Source organism: Planococcus citri, chromosome 3 (assembly GCF_950023065.1).
Source record: "Planococcus citri chromosome 3, ihPlaCitr1.1, whole genome shotgun sequence".
Lineage (NCBI taxonomy): Eukaryota > Metazoa > Arthropoda > Insecta > Hemiptera > Pseudococcidae > Planococcus > Planococcus citri.
Window position 1 is genome coordinate 20,516,107 of NC_088679.1, and position 16,820 is coordinate 20,532,926.

A 16,820-nucleotide genomic window follows, 5' to 3' on the forward strand; every position below is an offset into this window, starting at 1 on the left:
CGAATGTCTATAATGAAAAAAAAATTAACAAGACCATTTTCGATGCAAAAAATTAATTTTTCTCAACAGTGACATTTTTTTTAAAAAATCACTTTTCATTTTGGTCATCATTAAGTCAAAAATTTCTTTAGCAAGTACTTACAATAATTTTAAAAAACAAAAAAAGAAATGATGCCCAAGCAAAGTGTGGATGAACGTTTTTGAAAATTTATCAGTCTAATTTGTAAAAACTGAAATGTTCCAACGTATTAAAAGTTCAAAAAAAAATTATATAAAAAATGACAATAATTGACGAGTAAAAAGAAAAGAGTTCCAACATAGGTATACAAAGTTACAAAACAAAAAACCGATATTAAAAAAACAAAACGACAATATCAGTAAAAATTATTAAAATGAGAAAATGTAAAAAAAAACACTGCAACGAAGAACTACATATTTTGCAAACAACACAACGAAGAACTACACTTTTCGCAGAATTATTTCGAAAATTAGGCTGTATTTCACACGTCTTGTTCGCTTTGCTGAGCAACTCGTCTTCTTTCCTTTTCTTCTGCTGATCCTGAAATTCAGAACATGGAGTGAAAAGTGAAGAAGTGCACATTCATGCTAACTGTACGTACTAAAATTACTTACTATGTGCGCCTGCAAACCTTTTCATGGCCTTACTAAGGGCTACCGAAATGTCTTTCTTGGATGCTTTGAGGTCCTGTGTTTCAATGGCATCTATATTGAATTTTAAAAAAATATAAAATTATTTGAAAAATATAAGCATGGTGTTTCAACAGAATTTTTCAAGCGAAAATCTCCACTTTTTCACTGCCTTTTTTAAAACTTTGTAGAACACATTTTCAGAAAATCATAACCTTTCCCCCCTCCATATGTTCCGAACATTTTTTCAAATGTATTATTCAAAGAACGTCATCTTTGAAAATAGGTGGGTCATTCCATGTCAAATCAACCAAAAAAAGGCGATTTTGAAAGTCATGTCTTTCGATTTCGCTCAATTTTTTTTTTACAATATCTACCCACCCAGTAAGTAAGAAAGCCGCAATCAGTTTGGTCCCAGCCCCCTCTGGGGGTGGGTGGGGTGGCTTCCATTATTTTCACATTGTCTAGAGATACTCAACTTCAGCAGCCCATGCCTCCAAAACTATGATACTAAGTGGGAGCTACCATTTAAAATTTTGAAAAAATTTCCATAGATGTACATTTTGATACTTTTTTGAAATATTTAGGTTTCGAGATGGGACTCTTGACGGAGGGGGAGCACCCCCACCCCCCATTTTGGATGAAACGTTCAAAAGAAAATCTGGGGCATGTGATATATCGAATTCTATGTTTTTGGTGACGCTGAACACGAATATGACGTCAGATTTTTGAATTGAATCCATGCACGGCCCCCAGCACCTCCTCAAAGGGGTAACCCCCCCAAAAAAAGATTACATTTGTGTGACACATGTAATAGTATGTTTTCGATATCGCTGAACACGAATATAGCCATAGTTTTTTAAATCGACCTCACCCATGGCCCCCAGAACCTCCCTCAATACGTCAATAGGTAAAAGTCCAAAAAAATTGTTGGGGGCCGTGGATGGGGTCAAATCAAAAATCTGACGTTATATTCGTGTTCAGCATCACCAAAAACGTACTATTCCACCTGTCGCACGAACAAAACACTTTTTTGAACTTTGACCTCCTTTGGGGAGGTGCCAGGGCCCATGAATGGGGTCCAATTAAAAATCTGACGTCATATTCGTGTTCAGCGTCACCAAAAACATAGAATTCGATATATCACATGCCCCAGATTTTCTTTTGAAAGTTTCATCCAAAATGGGGGGTGGGGGTGCTCCCCCTCCGTCAAGAGTCCCATCTCGAAACCTAAATATTTCAAAAAAGTATCAAAATGTACATCTATGGAAATTTTTTCAAAATTTTAAATGATAGTCCCACTTACAGCGCCATTTTGAAATTTGAACTTTCAAATTCAAAGTTCAACTTTCAACTTTTGAAAACTTCAAAATACTTTAAAAAGTTCAAAATTCAATGCTCTTTTGAGCTGTGAAATCAGTTTTGATAAAAGTATCATAGTTTTGGAGGAATGGGCTGCTGAAGTTGAGTATCTCGAGACAATGTGACAATAATGGAAGCCCCCCACTCACCCCCTGAGGGGGCTGGAGCCAAACTGATTGCGGCTTTCTTACTTCCTGGGTGGGTAGATATTGTAAAAAAAATTTGAGCAAAATCGAAGGACATGACCCAAAAACGTTGGTTGAGTTGACATGGAATGACCCAGGTGTGCTATTTTACAATTTCAACGCAATCAGGAACACTGGATGAAGCATTGGCAAAAGCTCTCCAAAATCAATATTATTTTTGATTTCAGAAGTTGATTTTGTTGACCTCTGTATGTACTCAACAGTATTTCTTTGCAAATTTCAATTTTGAACAAGAAAATGGGCTTCAGTGAAGCGAAGGAGACAATTTTCAAAAATTCACTAATCAGTAACTTGAATAGTGTTATTCTTACACAAGAAGTTGATTTTGCTAGTCTTCTACATTTTATAAATTCAAATAGCATTTTTTTTTACCAATTTCAGAAAAAAAACATAGGCTTCAGCGAAGCGACGACGGGCAAAAGCTCTCAAATATTTATAATTCAAAAAAGTATTCAACATAATATTTGATGCGAAAATTTAAATTCATTTCTCTCAGCTTTGGCATTTTTCCAGATTGGAAGAATAATTGTTCAGAAATTCAAATTTGGAATAAAATGGACCAGAAGCAAAGCGAGACAAAAGCTCTGGAAAAAGTGAGATTTGAGAAGTGAAACAACGTTGCTCTCACAAAAAAATGGATGTAATTAGCTTACCGAATATCTCCTTCATGATCAACGTGGTGGTTATGTTTTTTTTGTTATGTTGCCCATTCGTGTTGTATTGACTAACAATTTCTGGCTCAAAGATTTCCGGTAGAATCAACTTCATTTTAGTATTCGCGTCACTTCCTCGATTACCCGCAAATTTTAGGAACGATCTCTGTGAAACCAAAATTATGCAAAATTGATTACTTAGATGATTTTAAATGACACTAAATATTGAAAATTATATTGTCTGGTTCTTACAAAAGCAGAAAGATATTGTTTGTCGTTTTCTAACTTTCCATCAACTTCTTGGACGCCTTCCTCGTTTCGAATCGTAAAACCTAGTTTCACCCTCCACGGCATATATTTCTTGGAGGGTGATAATATTGGCGTTTTCTGGATTTTTTCTAACGTTGTTTTCTGAGGAGTACCATTCGCAGATTTTCGATACATCTTTGTTGGTGTGTTATCGGGCGAGTTATTGACTTCGAAACATCCGAGTGAGGCTTCGCACAATTGTTTTATTGCAGTGAGCCGTTCGAGTTTTTGTTTGATAATCCCTGTATAACATTTTAGCAGAAAACATTCACTAAATACTATTTACATTATTAGGGTAGGTATTTCTCAAAAGTACATTGATTCATCAAAAGACCTTGAAAAATTCAAAAATCAAGAGAGGGTTTAGTGTTGGTAGGTAGTTACCATTTTTTGAAAATTAAAGAAAACCAGTCTAAACAGTTGGAAAAGGCAATTTTTGGAAAGTTGATTCTTTCAGTGAAAATTTTCGTGAAAAGTTGGTGACGATTTGACATCAAATTTGAAAAAAATTGCAAGGGGAATTTCTGGTGCATAAAATTGAAAGCAAGGAGAGGGAGTGATTATTACCATGACAAGACAAAGGTTGCAAGGAAAGCGACGAATTGGTCAAAAACTGTATTCATAAAAGATTATTCAAAATTAAAAAGTAATAAGAGTGAGGAGGTCAGCTTTGTAACTTGTTATCACTGTTTGAGCTTTGAGCAAAATGCGGATGAATAATGTGAAGAATTAGAATCATCCTTTAGCACGAAATGTTTTTAAGGGTGGAGGAGAGGGGAGGGTCAAAATTTGTTCAAATCAGAATTTTTCAATTTTCAAAGAAACCTAGAAAAAAATGAATTAAGCTCAACAGAGAGAAAAAAGGCGAATAAATAGTTTTATAATGACTGAAATAATGAAAAATGCAAGATTTTTTGCAATTTTGAGAAAGGTTGGGCTGTTTAGCAATTTCAGCAAAAAATCAAGAGTCTGAAAAAAGGATTCCTGGAAATATTAGCAATAAGCAGAATTTTTCTATAACTTCGTCAGATACTAGAGTATACATAGTGACCTTGATTAGGGGAACCTTAAGAATGAAAAAAAATCAAAGTACTCGTACCTAATAAAAGAAAAAAATGAACGGAATTTCAAGTTTTTGGAATCTTTCATGCCTATCTAAATTCGAAAATTTATCATGCCTATCAAAATTCGAAATTTATCAAACTTACTATCGTTTTCCTCCAAGTTATGCATCCGTTTAGACATTTCATTTTGACCGTTTTTTATATCAATGAGATGCTCAATGATTGTAGAAAATTGATCACTGCTGGTTGATGTTCTGACAAAATCATTTTTTGAGGGTGGCATAGGATCAAATAAAGAAACATCAGCAGATTTCTTTCCTTTGTCCGACGACGTCATTGACTTTTCAGCAGAAGACATCATAGCTGCAGCAGATGAACGCTCGTTTTCCAAACTACTCAACGCCGTGTTGGCTTCATCGAAATCATCTAAAAAATTGCCATTTTATAGAAAATCTGCGTCTCAATTCATCTAAACTTCAAAAAATTGAAAAACTCTTACCATGTTCGCTGCATATGATCGAGTACTTATATTTTTTCCACTTAATATCAGGCCGCGATTGATCCTTTGGAACTGTAGTAAACAAGGAAAGCAAGTCTTCGGGTGTTGTCTTATTTTTAGGAAACATGTAGTTCTTTATTGTACGGTCGTCGTTGACCCATATGGAAGGGAGAACTAATAGAGCTTTATCAGGTTCTTCGATAACAACAAATCGTTTCTTGTCCATAATTCTGTGAAACGTATATTTTCCTGATTTTCCTGAAAAAAAAAGATCAGTTTAAGTACATAGGTAACTAAGTATCTGTAAATTGTGGACACATTTGACAAAAGACAAATTGGTTTATGAGAGCAAATGTATCAAGGTATACCTAAAACATTTCAGCAAGGACGTATGCGCCTTCGTGGTTGAAACTTGGAAACGCAAAGCATTTTGTTTGAAACTTTTCAATGCCATATGATCGGAGATTTTTCTCGAGATTCCTTGCCTCATAAATCCCAACTTCGTCAGATTTCCAAGGAATATCGTACAATGAGTCTACCTCCATGAATTTTTCACCAATTATACAAATTCTCGACTCATTAGTGATAGGATTCACTACCTCTATAAAATCCTTTATTCTTATAAAACTTCCATCCTTCAATTTACAGAAGCGATCACCATCTCGGTCACAACGTAATGTAAAATTTCCCATGTGAACTCGTTGATATGCATTCACGATTTCTCTTTCTGATGATGAGGAGAACATTTGCTTATGCAGTTTATGAGGATGTGATATTTTTACCTTAGCACTTTCAGATTTTTTTTCTGTTACTTTGAGTATTTCACTGTAACGATTAATTATTTGCATCAAAGGCGCATTCCCAGATCTGAAGAGTTTTTTAATTACTGATAAAAAGTTCTCAAAAGGAAATGCCGAAAAAGAGTCTGGCGAACCAAATACCCTGCAATCTTCGGCAAAATGAATCAGTCCATGTAGGTTATGGTTTATTAGCGACTTGTGATAAAGCGTAGAAAAAGTGGATACAAACTTCTGAATGATTTCCTGAGCTCTGTCTATTTTATTTTTAAATAGTAACCTAATGGCAAATTGCAAGTGTTGAAAGTGTTTCAATTTTTCTGTCGGTAATACACCAATAAGTACAGCAGTACCATAATATAATAAAAACGTTCTGAACTCTGTGGCTTTCCATCTTTTATACTCATCGATACTTCGAGGATGTCTGACGAACTCTACAGGGCAAAAATTTGCCACGGTTTTTAGACGATTGTTTAAAATATCCTTTGGTGTTTTTTTTAGAACTCGTCTCGATATTCTAGGAATTGATTGCATCCATAATTCAATCAATTTTTTCATAATTCCTAAACATAACAAATGCATATAGTCATAGGGTACCATATTGATAGGATCAAAATTCGGAACATCCATTAGTAATGACCTTGTGTGACAGAAAGGATTGTTTTCACATTTCTCAAAATCATCTCGTGTTCTTTTAGAAGCATTTAGATCTTTGAAGTAGGTACGATTTTCACATGTACGTCCGCGTACTCGGCACTTGACACAACTGTGAAACCCCGTATGACCTTTCAAGTTCATCAAGAAAGCCTTTGCTGGGGCATCTGCACATATCGCTTTTAATTTGAAACTATACTTTTTTTCACGAACACACAATCCATTATCATAAAGCTGGGTTACTTCAGTCACAAATTTCTTGAGAAAATCGTTTGAATCGTCAGGTTTTGAGTTGCTGATGAATATAGCAACCATAAAAACTTCGAAATTCTGAACATGGGCTAAAATGGGCCAAGCTTGCACGGTAGATGATTTGGCCAACGGAAGCCCATCAACATTTATGATAATTTCTATTGTACTGCTGCATAAATCAAAAAAAGCAGATGGATCTTTCGCTGAATTTAATACATTCTGTATACCAAAGTAGGCCAGATTTCCATTTTTAAGGGTTTCTAAATTATAATCAATTTGGTTGGATCGAGTTCCTAGAATTGATCTAAAATCTTTGGGCAAACATTCTGCAATAGGTACGCTACTATTTATAATTTCGAGCAAATCATTGCCCGTACTTCTGGTCACACGATGTTTTACAGCCCACACTTTCAACTTTTCTCTAAATTGAACAGCACAACTTGATGTAGGATTTTCTTGAATATTAAAGTCATTACATATATCAGTCTCAAAAGATTCTGATGAAGAGAACTGCATGTTTTCATATGCATCAAAGTCATCAGATGATAAATTTTCATCAGAGTCAGTACTGTTTGATGAAGCATCACTCATTTCAGATTCATCCGAACTTGAACCTTCACAAGATGGCATTCGAGGTAGGTTTACACGTGATGTTGAAATAGTAGACGAGTTGGGATTTATCAAGTCGATCAAACTGGTAGAGGCATCGAACGATTTATGCTTATAAGATTTGGAAATTGAATCAACTGGGGGTTTCATCTGAAATGATTGAATTTTGACATTAAAAGATATAAGCATTTGGCAAATTATTATTCAAGTGTACATCGGTACAATGTAATTAAAGTACCTCGACGGATGAAAATTTCGCCAAGTCTTTTCCAATTTCTCTGTAAAACCTTGCTGAACACACTTCAGTTTTTTTCTTCCCCTTATACAGATAAAAACGTTTCTTCTTCTTGAACCCTTTTTTTGATGGAACTCTCATCCTCGATTCTCTCAAATTTCTCAAATTTCTCAGCATGTTAAGAACAAATAAGACAGTAATCTAGAACGTGCAGTAGAGTATCGAAACAATGAAAATTTTCAACAATACCGCAACTGCAGAAAATTCAAAATATGTACCTATGCTCCAAGTTGGTCAATATTCTTGATCTACGTAATTACTCGCGTATTGTAGAATGGAACTGTGTGTATCATGAGCTCACCTTTGATTGGAAGAAATAACAAAAAAGGATTATGATCAAGAATGGTTCAATCGAAAAGGTACCTCGGATAATGATAAGAAAATCAGTTCTCGGTTTCATTTTGAAAATATGTTTAGGAGTATTCTTGAAGAACCGAAAAAAATTATAGAACTGAAAAAAATGTCGTTTATTTTCCTTCTCTCACCTCTGCGAAAAATTGTGTTTTTCACGCGAAAAATTCTCATTCATCTACAATTGATCAAAATGTACATACATATTCGTTTTTTTGTTTATTCGAAATGGTCATCTTCTTAACAGGAGAATTGAAAATCAACATAAAAATGGTGTTGACGAGTATGAGGAATCGAAAAAAAGTCTCAAATCAGCTGTTATGTAGATATTTCCTATGTTTTATTTTCTCGAAAAACGAATAAAAATATGTACCTTTCTAAAAGTTGATTTTGTTTAGATTTTTGACTCTGACACACTAGGTACTTTAAAAAATGTTGAAAAGTTACCAAAAATGCTTTGACTTTAGATCAAAATTTTCGCAAAAAATTTAATCTGCACCTCTTTCAAGTTTTACTTAATGCTTTTTTTTTCAGGGACATTCGTCAAAACGAGTCTGAGGTCATTACATTTTGTCGTTTGGTCGAGGTCTTTCGATTTTTCTAAACATTTTTTGTAGGTTCCCTACATGAGAAAAGTAAGAAAAAATATCATCATTGCCCCTCTCTTCATTAGTTCTAGGGAAAGGTGAGGCGGGGTTTGTATATTTTCAACTTTTGAAATTTCTCGACATGTACCCAAATTCGAAGTCTACGTAGATTTTATTTCCCAATGTTCTGGTACAAAAGGAAGGCATAAAAGTGAGAATAGAATTTTCGACAATTATTGTTACTTGGCAAAAAATCAAGACCTTTGGAATTTTTGAGAACTAGAACGTGCCCCCTCTCCGCTCGTGTCTTAAACTGATGTACTTACGAATGGTCAACATTTTATTCTAAATTACACTGTATATGTATTGTCTTTTAATGTATCAATGATGTAAATCATGTCGGTACTTACTTATGACGGTGAATTAAACGTAGTTACAAGGAAACCGATCAGAATTTGAGTACAATTATCGCCCTGAAATGTATGTATCCCATCAGTCAAGTTTCACGAATTTTATAAAATAGTTACCCACACAATGAATATTAATCGATACACGGTATAAGGTTACAAAGTATGAAGGTACTTACTATTGTCTGCATAAAGAAATCCAAATCCATATAGGTAGATGAAGTTCATGCACCGGTTTTGGTCATCCAAATCGAACAAACTTGCACAAAGTTAAAACACAACTGATCGAAAAATCAAAACGTGGCAGATATCCTCCACTCGGGGCGAAATTAATACGCTACTGTTTCCAAGAAACCAGTAACTATAGGTATGAGGAGTAATGCGCAAGTTTTGTTATCTTATCTTATCTATTTTATCTGTCGCCACGTCGCCACAGATCCTACTTACATAGGCCTACGTACAATGAGCTATACCGGCTATCGAATGCAAGTATTCGCTGCTCTCCTTAAACTGTTGGTACCTATGGTGTAATGTAAAAATACCATTGTGAACAGACTTACGAAGATTCATCTAATATTTGGTTGGGGCTGTAGAATACTTAGCGGTCTTTCAGAACATCGATGTGGAGGAGTATTTTTCGTGGATCACTTGAATGATCTAAACAGAATACTTATTCGATGAAATGAAATGAAATAAACACTGGTTTCTATAATTTGAAGCACACATTTACACCAGGCTTAGAAGACAGTAGGTACCCGTAGCGTGGCCAGGAGTTTGGAGTATGAAAAGTCTACATTCGTGACGATTTTCAAAAAATCAATCATAAGTATTACTTTATTAAAACAAAGTTGAAACTACCGCTCGAGTGAAACTGCGTCAACATTTTTTCGAAAAAATGCATTCATATGAATAAAGCAAAAAACGCTTATTTGTAAGGTAGGTATACTTATGTTTTCACCAAATTTTCATTTGCTTGGGGAGGGCAATCGCTCCTCTCACCTCCTTCCCTCCCTTCTTGAGCCATTCGGATGAATTTTTCTTCATAATAAATATCTAGATATACCTAGTGTGTAAACGTACCTACATTGCGAGATCCGTCCTAAAAATTTCGAAAAATGCTAAAAACTCAAATAATAACCCTACAACTTCGTTCCAAAGCTTGTTACACTACGTAAACAGAGTCCTTCTATGCATTGCCACCATCAATTTTGCGATTCGTATAAACTGAGATCCACCAACGGCCCAAACCTGATTTGGTGGTGGATCTCGCAATCTACGTCGTTTATCTTAAAATTTAAAAATTGGATATAAAGTATATGAATAATAAATAGGTAAAACGAGATCCGGTTGAAAATGTGTGTTACAGGGTTCCCTTTTGAAGCTCGCAAGCAACGTAGCATATGAGAAAACTTACGAGATCCGGCAAAAGGATCTCAGGATCTCGCAATTTGACTGATTTTACATAAAACAGATCTCATAATTTGTATGGTTTTTATATTCTATGCGTATAAATGTTCATGCAAATTAAGGAGGGGATTTTTGGTATGCGCGCTGATGGGATGGAAGATACTTGCTCGCATTTTGCTAGAATAAATAACGCAGAAAAGGTTTGGTGAGAAATGCGTAAGCGTAAGATCTGCAGATAGCACTTTTCCTATCATTTGACCACAAAGAAAACACCAAGTCGCCAGATGACAGAAACTAGAGGTAATTAGCATAAAACGGTGAGCAAGTATTAGTCAGTGATACGCTGGCATCAAGCGAGCAAGTATAGAGTGAGGCAAAAGCTAGCTCGGAGATGCAAGAATATTGCCTGAGGTTTCCTAGCGTAGAACTGCGAGCAAATATTGGTCAGTGATACACTGGCAATAAGCGAGCAGGTATAGAGTGAGGCAAAAGCTAGCTCAGAGATGCGAGAATATTGCCTGAAGTTTCCTAGCGTAGAACTGCGAGCAAATATTGGTCAGTGATATGCTGGCATTAAGCGAGCAGGTATAGAGTGAGGCAAAAGCTAGCTGAGATATGCGAGAATATTGCTTGAACTTTCCTAGCTTAAAATTGCAAGCAAGTATCCACCAGTGATACGCTAGCATCTGGCGAGCAAGAATGAAGTGAAGTAAAAGCTAGCTGAGATATGCGAGAATATTGCTTGAACTGTCCTAGCATAAAATTGCGAGCAAGTATCCGCCAGTGATATGCTAGCATAAGGCGAGCAAGTTAAAGTGAAGTAAAAGCTAGCTGAGATTCGCTGGGAAACAGCTTGAAAATTGCTAGAATTGAATTTGCTAGCGAAAAACTGCAAGCAAATCGCTTACTTTTAGCGAGACAATTAATGCTGGCCACAAAAAGTGAGTAAATTGCTAGCAACTTATCAAAACGCGAATAAAATGCTAGCTTTTTGCTAGCGTGTGGTCAACTGGGACTGTGGGTGATTCGAACCATTTTTTCTCCTCACAGTTCAATTTTTGAACTTTTCCTACCCGATAAGATCTATTGCGTTTTTTGATAGCATTATGTCCAAACCTCAATTTTGATTAAGTTGAATTAGCTACAATTTAATCAATTTGCCTATAAGGTAAAACTGCCTATTAGTACGCACCGCCTATTAGTACGCATTGCGTTTTTCTCGCGATTGGTAACACTGATCGAAAATTTGACCACACCATGACGTAGCTGACTAATGACCCTAGTTTCTCCGAAAAAATCACGCAGTTTGATTGAAAACTCTGTCTATGAGAACAATTTGAATGAAAAACTGTGTTTTGGATTTTTTTTTCATCAAAATGGGAAATGAGATTGAACATATTAAAATAATGTTATTTGGTAAGTATCTTATACCAATCGATCCGTAATTTTATGTAGTTTCTTATGAAAAAAAAGACATTTCAAAAATATTATTTTATTGTAGAGCTAGACATCATTTTATGTCAGAACAAAAAACTTCCTATAAGTACGCACCTCCTAAGTCCTATTAGTACGCATCATTTTTGCATGTAAATTTTCATTTTTTTGATCATTTTGCATTAAAATGAATAAAATTAGCTGAAATTGGTATTTAGTCCATCTAAGTTCAAGATTATGAAGTCTGATCATGATACTGACGCTAATTTTAAAAAAATGGACAAAAAATATGATGTCAAAAAAATGTATTTTTTTTAAATCTGAAAACTTTGCTTTTTCGGATATTTGAATTGCTAATTTGTTTTTTTTCACAGTAATTCCCTCTAAATATGCCATTACACTTTTCAGTGCTTTTTGTTGGATTTTTTACCATTTTCAACGTGTATTTACTCATGCGTACTTTTAGGCGGACGTTTGCGTACTAATAGGAAGGTACCTTCCTATTAGTACGCATTTGAGTTGCCCTCATTTTTGCGTTATTACAAAAAAACAGCAATGGGAAACTCAAAAGTGAGTAAGCAGTTATGTAGCCAAGGGTTCAAAGTTTATGTGTACAAAATTTCATAAATTTTTATGCACAATTCTGGGAGCTGGAGCGTCTCAAACCTTAACCGCGTACTAATAGGCGGTCTTACCTTAGGTACCTTCGGAAACAATGACTGATAGAAAAAAACAACAAAAGAACAAAAGCAGTGATTTCTAAAAAAAAATCAATTCAGCGATTCGACTAATTTTGCAAAAAGATTCTCCAGATGGGTGATTCGAGGTGATTCATGATTTGAATAAATTTTCACGCGATTTTTCCCACTCCTGTTATAGCTGGTGGATTTGAAAAGAAATAAATTTTCTACTTTCTCTTTCACTGGATTTTATTTAAAAGGTACCCAAGTAGTGAACTATGAAACTGATTCAGTCATTTCTTGAATGATTTTCAATTCTGAGCCTAATCGTTCGTGAACGTATCGAGGCCGGTTTTAAATGATAAGATTAAAACGTTCAAAATTTCATTATGTGATTTATAGATGTCTTTGAGTTTTCAGTGATTCATTCGTTCGCGAACGATTTTTCTCGTCTGAGCAAATCGTTCGCGAACGGATTATTCACAATTTTTATTTGCCACGTTCTTTTTCTTTGCATTTTATTTGATGGTGAAAGGGATTCAGTCGTTCTGGAATGATTTGTATCGAAAATTTTGGATTTCTTTTTTTTCAATGATTCATTCGTTCGTAAACGATTCTTCTGCATCATTTTTTAAACCAAAAGTTTTAATTTTGCTCGAAATTTTATCACGAACATCTGCAGTCCTGAAAGTTGTCTCTGGTTGTTCATTTAGGTAGGTAGGTACATGATGAGGAAAAAATACTCGATAAAAACCATCCTTATATCACACTTATTTCAATAACTTTTCAATTCATTTTTAGAAATTTCATCATCTTAAAAAAAAAAGTATGAATCAAAAGAAAAAGACGAATAAGCAAAAAACAGATAGGAAAAAAAAATGAACGACTTCCTCTCGAACATTTCCCCTCAATATCTTTAAATTCGTCGAGATTCATTCACCTAGAAATAATGAAAAATGCTCGTCGAAGTGATCAGCTTGTTCTTATACTTAGGTAATATTTCCATTTGTCATTTTTGACAGATCGTATCGTTTTAAGAAAATTAAAACCCTTTCTTTTTCATTTTGCAATCTTTTGTCGAGTTTTCAAAAACACGTCACGTCGCTGAAATCTGGATGAAACAACTCGAACCGTGTTGAAGAACCACTCAACGCGAATCCAAATGTAAATCGGTATCTGTAAAAAAAAAAAAAAGTCCATTATGCAAACCGAGGTACATTTTCCGAGACTTCATCGACCGCTGCGCGTTGAAACGAGAGGATCACGAATTAGGTAGATTTTACCATCCACGCCGACTGTACGTAACGTAAGTATTTACCACGTATTGAAAAAAGTTACGTAGTACGTACCTCTTCAACAAACCGTGGTGAAAAAAAATGCCTCCAAAACTTCGCACCGTAACCGCGCATAACACGTACTCATTACCTTTGAAAAATAACCCTTTTTTTTTGTAGCGTTTTACGCAAAATTCGTGTATTTGTGGCGAAGCTCGTTTAGCTTGGAAATTATTCTCTATTGTGATACGTGTGTAAAAAGAACACTCTTCTCGACTCGTAGGTATGGGAAAAAATTAGAGCGTTACATAAATCGTGCGAATCTGCTCCATAAGGTACAGATTTCGTCTGTTGAAAAATTTCTTCGTGTGTTTACAGCACGATGTGACTTTTTTTTTGGCTGTTGATATGTTTGAAAATGCCGTAATGTCGACGTAGTAGAAAAATTTTAAGGATGGATGAGTACTTTATATTCTCTATAGGTAATAGGAATGAGAGGTAAGAAGGGCAAAATTCAAGATGGCACTTTCTCCCATCATTTTTGGGTTGAGACGAACTTTTCAATTCTTGATGTTGATTTTTATGGGAACAGAACTTCTCAGGCAACCAATTTTGACTATTTTTTTGAATCTTTAAAGTTTTTTTTTTTTTTTTTAGTAGGTAGGTACTTATTTTGATATAAAAAGTTTAAATCCAAAAAATTATTCATGAAATTGAAATAGAACCACAAAAATAAATGCAATCTAAAATTTTGAATTTGTACCAGTGCTGAAATTCGAAAGCATTACGTACTAGCACTTCCAGCATTCACCACCAGCGTTGCCAGGATTTTACGAGGGAAAGGAGAGAGGGGCAAACCCATGATTTTAGGCATGAGATGTCTGCTCTCGATTGGAACAGGACCGCAATTTTTGGAAAGTGCATGGTTTGAAACTCCTATAACCAAAATTTTGGCTGCCCAAATCATTTTTCAATTTTTGATGAATTTTTAAAAATCCGAAATTGACCATAATTTTTCCAATTATGTACAATTTCTAGTCATTGTGCAGCTTTCAGTACGACTTTGCATTTCTCCAGGATTTTTAAATTTTTTCAGAAGGCGTAGAAATTAATTTTTGGCAGGCTAAAATCGAGCTGTGGCTTCATTCTCAACCTTTTATGACAAGTTCATCCACACCTTTGGCCGATTAAAAGATGAACACGTTGATTATCGAATTCAGTGAAAGAGAACGTAGCATAATTTGACTTGCTCAAGCCCAGCAGTAAGAATTGAAGATGATTCGTTCAAGAACGACTAATTCGAGGACGACTGAATCACTTGAAAAGCAAATCAGATATGATACCTACACGACAAGATGAAGCAAACGAAATGTTCTTCAATCTACCAATAAAAACACTGCTTTATTCGTTCACAAACGGTTTTTCTCCCCCGAATGAAGCACTGAAAAATCAAATGTAAAATGTGTTAGGTACCTATAAATGATACGAGGAATTTGGCAGCTACAATACTATCACAAAAATTAGACTCAATTTGTTTGTAAAAGATTCGCTCAGAATTTTTGACGAATTTTTGAAAATCCAAAAATGGCTATTTCGGTGATCTATATTTTTAAAAATATGATGAAAATTAGTCCCGAAAGTAGCATAAGCTCTCTTGAACCAATTATACGATTTCCAGTCGTTTTGCAGCTTCCAGCACGATTTTTAATTTCTTCGAGATTTTTAGATTTCTTCAGAAGGCGTAGAAATTAATTTTGCCAAGCTGAAATCGAGCTGCGGCTCATTCTTTACCTATGCAACGGGTTCATTCACACCTGGACCAATTAATAGACGAACATGCTGAGTGTAAATATTTTTTGACTACGTATTGCATAAATAGGTGGGTACTCACTTAAGAGAAGAATACGAATAAACTAAAATTCCAGGTAAAAAAAAACACTTGAGAAGTCTGTCTAAAAGTCAGATCCAGAATGAGCCACAAGACTCAATTTTCAGCCACCCAAATTGATGTTCGTGCCTTCATTAAGTACCTATAATTTTAAAAATTCTATAGAAATCGAAAATCGGGCTGGAGTCTCCAGAATGACTAGTACTTAATGATAAAAACCAGATTCTAGGGGTTAGATTTAGACAAGATAAGTACAGCCATTCATACAAATTTCAAAAATTTTCCTACGAACAGAAAATTCTTGATTTTTGGAATTTTTTATCCTCATGAATGCTGGTCAAAAAAAAGTGTTCCGTCTGGAAATCAATTCGAATGCGGATAAATTAGTTAACCAGGTCGAGAATACATACCTATTATTAAGCTAGGTCAAATTAATTTTCACGCATTCTGGAAATCAAAAATCGTGCTAGAGGCTCCAGAACGGCCCAAAGTGAAGGAATTAGGATTCAGAGGGATGGTCTTGCAGAAGATACAATCATTCATGCAGATTTCAAAAATGTCTCTTTCAAACAGAAATTTTTGTTTTTTTGAATTTTTTCCATGAATTTGCTGGTCAAAGAAATAATGTCCGCTGGAAATCGCTTGGAATGAAAATAAATTAGTTAAACAAGTTAATCATAGGTCACAACAAGACACAACTCAATTTTTAGCTGCTCAAATTGATTTTCACGCCTTCTGAAGAAATTTATAAATTCCGAAGGAATCGCAAATCGTGCTGGAGGCTCCAGAATGTCCCAAAATGGTGAAATTTGGATTCGATCAGGGGCTAGTTTTGCATAAGATACAATCTTTCATGCAAATTTCAAACATTTCCTCAAAAACAATTTTTTTTTGATATTTTTGAATTTTTTTCCTCAACTTTCCTGGTTAAAAAAGAAATGCTCGCTTCGTTAATGAAGTTGAGAATAAGCCACAGCTCGATTCTCAGCTGCCAAAAGTAATTTCCAAGCTTTCTGGAAAAATTTTTAAATCATCGAGTAACTCAAAAATCGCGCTGGAGGCTCTGGAATGACTATAGAAATGGTGAAATTCCGTTCAAGGGAGTTGATATCAATTTCAGGACTAATTTCCATCATTTTTACTGAATAAGTAGGCTCCTATTTATATTTTTCTTTTTTTTTAAAAAATCGCAAATCAACTGGAAATGAGCAGCTGAAATTTTGGTTCCGGGGTTTCAGATCATGCTTTTTCCTGAAATCGCGATGGAACCAAAAACATAAAATTCATAGGAAAAAAAATGGAAGAAAAAGGTCGTCGCCACCTATCCTTTGAACTTGTTATGAAAAAAGCCCTCATCGAGCATCTATAAAAATTCTCTCACAACAACATATTCTCAACCTCCCAATTCTCACCTTCCTCCATTCTTGCCTCATTTTCCGCAAAA

The 16,820-nt window shown here is 35.0% G+C and overlaps 1 protein-coding gene across 3 annotated transcripts; it reads right to left on the minus strand.

Moving 5' to 3' along the window:
* Positions 1–171: 171 nt before the first annotated feature.
* Positions 172–9,049, minus strand: LOC135840511 (uncharacterized). Of its 3 annotated transcripts, XM_065357107.1 has the most exons (7): positions 5,110–5,245; positions 4,742–4,999; positions 4,387–4,668; positions 3,122–3,420; positions 2,870–3,035; positions 634–723; positions 172–559 (listed from the first exon to the last, which is right to left on the minus strand). In XM_065357107.1, the coding sequence occupies exons 2-7, from the start codon at positions 4,965–4,967 to the stop codon at positions 501–503; spliced, it is 1,122 nt and encodes a 373-aa protein (XP_065213179.1). In that variant the 5' UTR covers positions 4,968–4,999; positions 5,110–5,245; the 3' UTR covers positions 172–500. The 3 variants fall into 3 exon arrangements, with proteins under 3 accessions (XP_065213179.1, XP_065213178.1, XP_065213177.1); XM_065357106.1 differs by lacking the exons at positions 172–559; positions 634–723; positions 2,870–3,035; positions 3,122–3,420; positions 4,387–4,668 and adding exons at positions 7,292–7,649; positions 8,697–8,759; positions 8,873–9,049 and having other exon boundaries at positions 4,867–4,999; positions 5,110–7,203; XM_065357105.1 differs by lacking the exons at positions 172–559; positions 634–723; positions 2,870–3,035; positions 3,122–3,420; positions 4,387–4,668 and adding exons at positions 7,292–7,649; positions 8,697–9,049 and having other exon boundaries at positions 4,867–4,999; positions 5,110–7,203.
* Positions 9,050–16,820: the final 7,771 nt, after the last annotated feature.